Source organism: Watersipora subatra, chromosome 5 (assembly GCF_963576615.1).
Source record: "Watersipora subatra chromosome 5, tzWatSuba1.1, whole genome shotgun sequence".
NCBI lineage: Eukaryota > Metazoa > Bryozoa > Gymnolaemata > Cheilostomatida > Watersiporidae > Watersipora > Watersipora subatra.
Genome location: NC_088712.1, coordinates 4322754 through 4330066, shown reverse-complemented (window position 1 = coordinate 4330066; position 7313 = coordinate 4322754). Strand labels below are relative to the sequence as shown.

Genomic DNA, 7313 nt, shown 5'->3' with positions numbered 1-7313 from the left:
GCACATACAAACACATGCTCACACACGCGGCCACATGCATACATAAAATAACAAAACAGAGTTTATTAGTATAAATTAATGCAATAATTATGTATAAATTGTAAAATAATTTGTAGCTTGTTACAACCTGTTTTTCCCATCAAACTCTTTTATTTATTCCAAATGTATTTTTGTGTTCCTGGTTGTAAGCATTAAAATTCTGTGCAAAAATTATCAATTCATTATCAGGCTTGTTAGAAGCTGAACCGTTTAATCATAAAATCTCCCTTGAAAATTTACAGCTTCTCTGCAGCCTCTAAATACTTTTGATTGCAGGGTAACTATTTGCAATTTGTGCCTAATGATTGCAACAACTTTGAGGTTTTAAGGCATTAGTTCCTTTTAAACAACTCAAATTGGATAGTTTTATCCTTTAGCTAATCTTTGGTATAAAATCTTCAAAGAGAAAATAAAAAGATTTTTGCAGCTGTCATCAAAAAGTTTACAAATCTGTAGTTAACTCCTGTCATTTAATAACAGCAAAAAATGCAAAAAAAACTTTTGAAACTATGTTTAAACTGAAATAATATGAATGACTGAAAACGAAAATTGTTCAATATTCACCATGATAATAGGCTGCACAGTCCATTGGTGATATGTCATTGTCTTGATCCTTAGTTGAGAAAGCCATCCCATCATGGTAAGCAAGACCAAATTGGTACAGACAGCCAGTGTATCCTGAGTCAGTCACCTGATAGTTAATTGTATACATATACACTTTAAAACACTTAAATAATGGTTAGTTAATAGTTGTTATTACTTAAAGGTGCTTGCACGTAATACCAAAATTGATTTAGAAAACACCGTAACTGCTTTTACATTCTACAGTAAAGTTTACATTCTGGAAAGGCTAAAATGTTTTATAGTTCTGTAATTTTTAATAGATTCTTGATGTTCCAATTTTGTAAATATGATTAAAAGTTTGTAATAATTGTTGTCACGCATATTCCATAATTGTTTTATAAACAAATAACTATTACTTAAAATAAATTTAGATATTCATATTCTATTTTTTAAAACGGATATTCAAAACTTTAGATAAAATCTTTTTAGCTAAAAAGTGTGACATGGAATAATTTTAGCAGTTTTTCATTTCTTTGACTAAATAAGTTGATGCAAATTTATGCCTTAAATATTTGAATTTTCAGTATCTTCATCTTCATATTAAAATTTTACAATCTCAGTCGTATAATGACTTATTTAATGACTGATAATAATAGCAGGATGTATCATAATCTATATCGCTAATATATAATCAAATATATCATAGCCTATATAGTGACCATATATTATGAGCTATATGGTGACATATATGGTAACCTATATCATGACCTCAGCAGTACCCTCACTACATCATTACTCCTGGCTATGATTGGCAATGCAAGCTTTGTAATAAAATATAATATATGGCTGGTTTTTTTCTTTAACTCAAGGTATTGTGTTACATCAAATATTGTACTGTTATTTCAGATAAATTATTGCCTAACGGCAGTTAAAAATAGTTTAAAAATAAAATACAATGCACAAGTTTTCTGGTATTTAATTTCCAAAAATTTAGTTCCTTGCATTATTCTAAAATATTTGTTTGCAAAAGTAAGCTACATCAAACTATAAACTGTATTTATTCAGAAACCTAATGATTTTTTGAATAAATAAAAATAAATACAAGGCAAAAACAAAGCGCAAAATATATTCACAACTACTCTCCAACATTTATGATTTAAGAACTTTTAGAGTAGCAACTCCGTAAGTTTCTATGTGCTATAATTAAAATTTTTTTGCAACTAAAACAATGTTGGTGACTTCATAGGATAGTTCTGATGCTGTATAACAAGAAAATGATTCTTAACATACGATACCTCTTAAAAATCAAATCACCAGTTTAAAAACCTAATTAGTTTGGACTTACACTATTTTAGTTGTTTTGGTATAAGTCATGAAAAAAGATCAGGTTGAAGTGTTTGATCAAACTTTGTTATAATCTTTGAGAGTTCGCAACTGCGTTAACCATATAGTCAGTTTTGCGCAGCTGAACAAACTATGAGATTCTATTTTTACATTGTTCAGTTGCTAAAAATAGAATTTTATAGGACCTGAACAAGAAAAATTAGGTCTGCTTTTATTTTATGAAATATGTTGCTTTCAATTTATCTAATGAGTACATAACAGTACGTGACACTCTACTTACATGCAACTTGTACTTGCTTGACTCATCATCAATTGACACATTAGTCCAGGTACCAGATACTGCAGTTTTATTTACCTCTTTGATTCTGATGTTCAATTTTCTATTAGTCAGCGTGATAGCATGAAGTTTTTCTAAGCCTAAAATAAAATCTTCAAAGCTGATATGTTATTTCGATTAAGTTTTAAAAACACTCATTTACCGGCTTCGGGACATTATTTGTACAGTCCAAAAACCTCTAATCACATTGTTTACTAAATCGGTTATTTGAATTTGGTTGAATTTATTGCTTTTTGTACAAAGTTTCAGGCTTAGAAGTATTAAATAACGTTGTAACAACTTAAAAATTTTTTTTTGCTAAACAATGATTTTTTTTGCTGAGGCAAACAATAATAATATTTTCTCTGTAAAAACAAACCAATTTAAAAATAATGTACCTAAACTTTTTGACTGCAACAGAATATAAGAGTACCACAATTACTTTAAAAGTGAATTTGCACAAATGGAAGAAATTGATCATAATTATGAATTACAAGTTTTTAATTTTACTTTGCAGCACACTCAAGCATCAAACTTTAAAAAACATAAAAGTTTGCTGAAATTCAATCAGAGAAAAAGTTTATATATTTAAACATATATAAAATATAAATCTATACTACAACAGTAGAATTACCTAGCCAGTGCTCATCGGACACGCTACCAAATCCTTCCTTGTACTCTGTCCAGTTTCGATAAAAATTCACTTTGCCATTAAAACGTTTTTGAAAGACAGTCCAACCATGTCCATCAAAGAAGTCGCACCACACATAAAACTCGGTGCCATTGTATGCTGGGGGAGCTATCACATACGATCCGGAAGTTTGTAATCCACGATCATAATATTCTTGACAATCTACAATCAGCCGTTATTTTACTAATTCAGCTTTTTACACAATATGCCTCTCACTAAAATGTGTTGCAAAACTGTTATTATGTAAAATAGTTTTAATAGTATTCTTATATTATTAATACACTTAATTATGTAAAATGACTTCATATACATGTATTTCTAGAAAGCTTCATGCCAATAAATAATAATACTATTTTATCTTGATAAGTTGCTTAGTGACATCTTGCAAGTCATCAGCTGCTTGCATTAGTTTTATAACTACTTGCAAATGTTTACATATATGCTAATGAATATTCTGCCATTTTTAAGCACGCAAGTAGTAATTTTAGTATCCAAATATATATTTTTTAACTGAGAAGCTTAAAGTATTGCTCGATGAATGCATAACAATGCAAAATTGTAGATTTTTTTATAAGTTTTGAAGTATGACGTCTTTGTAGATTTTTATAGCTCTAATATTGAGGTGTATAAATGTGCAAGGTACATGGATAGAAAAGACAAAAGAAAACTAAAAACTTAAAATATAGAAAGAAGTATAGGTGAGAAATCAGACTGCTGGGAGAAAATGATGACTAGATTTTGGCTAACCTTTGAATATTTTGATACTCCTACCTAGCTATCTAGAAACATCTGCTTACTCCCATGAGCTATTGTTTACAAAAGAAGTTTTTTTGCCTCATCATGTTCTATATTTAGAACTGTCAATATTCTGTTAACAGCTGCTCAAGTTACAAACTATTCCACTTAAAATTTATAACCTTACCAAAGATCTAAAATAATTATGTTTAAAATGGCTAAAATTTATTATAAATTGTAAGGAGGAAAGTATAGAAAACATAAAAACACAATAGCAACAGGTTAAATTTTTGCATAACAAGTTATAATGCAAAACTGGACTTACTTTCGGTTAAAATTAAATATTTTAAGATATATGTTTATTAATTTTAGGATACTTTGCATATAATAACATTTCTGTAACCACAATGAGGCTTGCTTTGAGAGACTATCAACATTGTTAATTCCTTTGCCATTTTAGTAGCTTTCAAAGCTTTTCGATGGAATCAAGTTTTTGCCATTTTCAGTACCTACAATGTTCATCAGCTACTCGGTGATTTACCTTTAGGTGTAGACTTTAAACTTGGACTGACAGTTGAAGGTTCGCGTTGCTCTGTCATCGCTGTTATTGATTTAGTTCCTGAAATAGATTAAAATTGTGGAAGTTCAACACTTCATGACAATATCCATGACAGATTTTTTATTTCACTACCATCAGCAAGCTATAAATTATTTCTCAAAATATTTATTTGTAAATAGTCTGGGAAAGTTTGACTCAAAAGCTGACAATCATCTGATCAATATCAACACTAATTATGTCTAATTACAGTGTCTATATTATAAATTTGTAAATATTGTATTGTAATTGTATAGTGTAATATTGTATTGTAAATTGCAAATATTATAAATAACAACTAATATCTCAAATTGATAAATTGTACAACTTGACATGTGTACAACTTGTACAACGTGTGACAGAACCTTTCTGAATAAGATATACTGAGTTAAAAACAAATTTTATATCTAAACATAAATATAATCTTATATATATTAGTTTTCAGCTTGACACTCAACTATTCATAATATATAATACTGTGCAAACATTTCTTATAGTACTTGTTTATAAACTTGTTTGTATGTATATATATGTAGATAGATATATATATATATATATATATATATATATATATATATATATATATATATATTTATATAGATGTATACTAGAGTAGTCAATTATAGTCAAAGTCTCTAGTGTACAATTGTACCCTAGATATGCATTTGAGGAGACACTAGAATACACTAAGCGGTATGCTAAAATAGTAAACTAGAAAGGTACACAACAGAGCTATCCTTGCAGGGTACACTAGAGAAGAACTTATATATATATATGAAAGATATATCTTGTAGAAGTACACGAGATAAGTACCCTAGACAGGTACAGCGTTACTTTTTTGTAATATACTTTGCTTCACCTGGTGAGGTTACTAGTTCAGTAGTCGCAGATGCTGGCACTCTTATTAAACTGTCTTTTGCACGACATTTGACTAAAGAGTTCAACAACCGATTGTAAACTTTTCTTTCTGCAAATAATGCTGAAGATAAATGGTTAGCATCGAATTCTTCCCGCTTGATTCTAGCAAGGTCAGGACACTCTTTTTGTAAGAGTTGATGCAGAGCATAGTTTCTTTGCTGGTATAAGAACAGATCTTGAGAGTCATTATCAGGTCCAAGAAGGTTAGATGTTGTTGTCCAAACCACTGTAATGAGCAGAAAAAGCTGATGTGCGGTCATTTTGAGCAAATGTTAAGCAAATGCTGCTTAAAGCGAACTACACTTGTACATGTTGGAGAAAGCTTATATATGTTATCCGACAAGCCCCGCCTACCGAAGCAAAAAGCCTATCAAAATCAAACGTATGTCTTTATTAAAAGCATGGTTTCTTAGCCAAGTTTTTAAAGTCATTATTACATTTTCTGCCAGTGTGTTTAAGGAGGTACCGACATGGTTTTTTATTACCAGACTAAAGTTTTTAGCACAAGTCCAGTTATAACATATATTGTAAATTCTTTCCTGCATGTCAGTTAATTGTGCTCGCCATCAAATCCCGATTAATAGAAGTATTTTATTTTAGAGAAAAATGTAAACTTTATGAAACTATTTCTCTCAGTTGTTAGGAGAACTCGAACAAAGAAGCATAACTCTGTTTCATAATTCTTATTTTTTCCCACATATTTTAGATTGCTTTATCTAGTAGTGTATGTCGTGTTTTTTTCAGACATCAACAGTCCTTATGAGGCATTTACCGACTTGGAGTTATGAATTACTGATGTTGGTTATCTTTGTTTTTGTAGTAAAACAGTTATTTCAAAAACCAGTTAACTTTAATTTGGTCCAAAATATGCTGGCAACTACTGTACAGTGGTGATACAAATTATGGAACCGCCTTGGTGTTTTATTGAATAATGGGCTATAACGGCTCTCATATTCGCTGGGTTTGGTCTGGAGTTAGAAAATTATATATCCTTAGAAAGGAAATTTTATCAGCTGTCACATTATCTAATTCTTCTTTGCATCCAAAAACAATTCCATTTCTAAAGCAGTTGAAGGCGCTACTAGTCAGGGTGTCCTACAACTAGTCATTCTATCTCATAGCCAGTAGTCTAATGAATGATGTGTAAAAATCCTAAAAATTTTAGTCAACTAAACTTAACAAACAAATTTAACAAAATGCTTTCAGTAAACCTCTAATAATATTTTATAGAAAATAAGACGTGGTTTTTAATTAGTTCTATCAAAAAGCCAACACCACGAAATTTCAAATGATATATAATTTGGTATAATTATTTAAATTATTGATCATTGAAAATACAAATACAACTCACAACTCACTGCTACGCAACAAAGGTTCGAGGCGGTTCCATATTTTGTATCACCACTGTATTTATGTTTGTAGGTCTAACTATGTGTGTCTCTGAGACCTTAAAATTTCAGTCATATCTGATGTTTTTTCAGGACATTTCTAGCCTCAGGTTTCAAAAACACATTGAAGAGATCCCAAATGCAACTCACTATTGCTATTAAACCAATGATTACTAAGCTATATTAACCATGTTTGATTTAAATCGAATTCCTTTAGGTTTATATCAAAAGCTGTCATGTCAAGTGATTGTAAAATAATATCACAACTTTTAGCTAAAAGTTTTAACTCGGAATTTAAATTCAAGGTTTAATAATTTATTAATCAACATTTAATATTTTTCACCAGTTTTTCATAAAATGTTGTTTTAAAAGTATTAGGCAATTTTTTCGTTGTTGGAAGAAATAATGAAAGTCACCATATTGGACTGTGATTAATAAACTATAAACATTTTTTTTGGCATTTCAATAGATAGGGTGAAAAGTGAGAGTAATCCAAAGGTTGTGTAAGTGACATTTGCGAAAGGGTGGACAAATCTTCTGCTCGTTTGCTATCATTCTCAACCATGCAAATAATATAGTCTACCAAAATGATAGACACATTTTGCGACTATCCCAGCAGTTGCATGGTAACCTAATTTTATTATTCTTTGACAACATAACTAACAATCTTTTAAATTTTCATAGTATTGGCAGTGTTGTCCAAAGATTTATTTATAAAATGAG

General features: G+C 29.8%; 1 protein-coding gene across 1 annotated transcript in view; it reads right to left on the bottom strand.

Annotated features, from left to right (window-relative positions):
- Positions 1 to 592: 592 nt before the first annotated feature.
- LOC137397058 (uncharacterized) overlaps positions 593 to 7313 on the bottom strand; it is a 34077-nt gene continuing 27356 nt past the window's right edge. The window contains exons 8-12 of the mRNA XM_068083341.1: positions 5144 to 5428; positions 4231 to 4308; positions 2898 to 3116; positions 2228 to 2364; positions 593 to 730 (exon numbers count right to left, since the gene is read on the bottom strand). Coding sequence (XP_067939442.1) covers positions 593 to 730; positions 2228 to 2364; positions 2898 to 3116; positions 4231 to 4308; positions 5144 to 5428 — 857 coding nt within the window. The remainder of the gene's footprint in view (positions 731 to 2227; positions 2365 to 2897; positions 3117 to 4230; positions 4309 to 5143; positions 5429 to 7313) is intronic.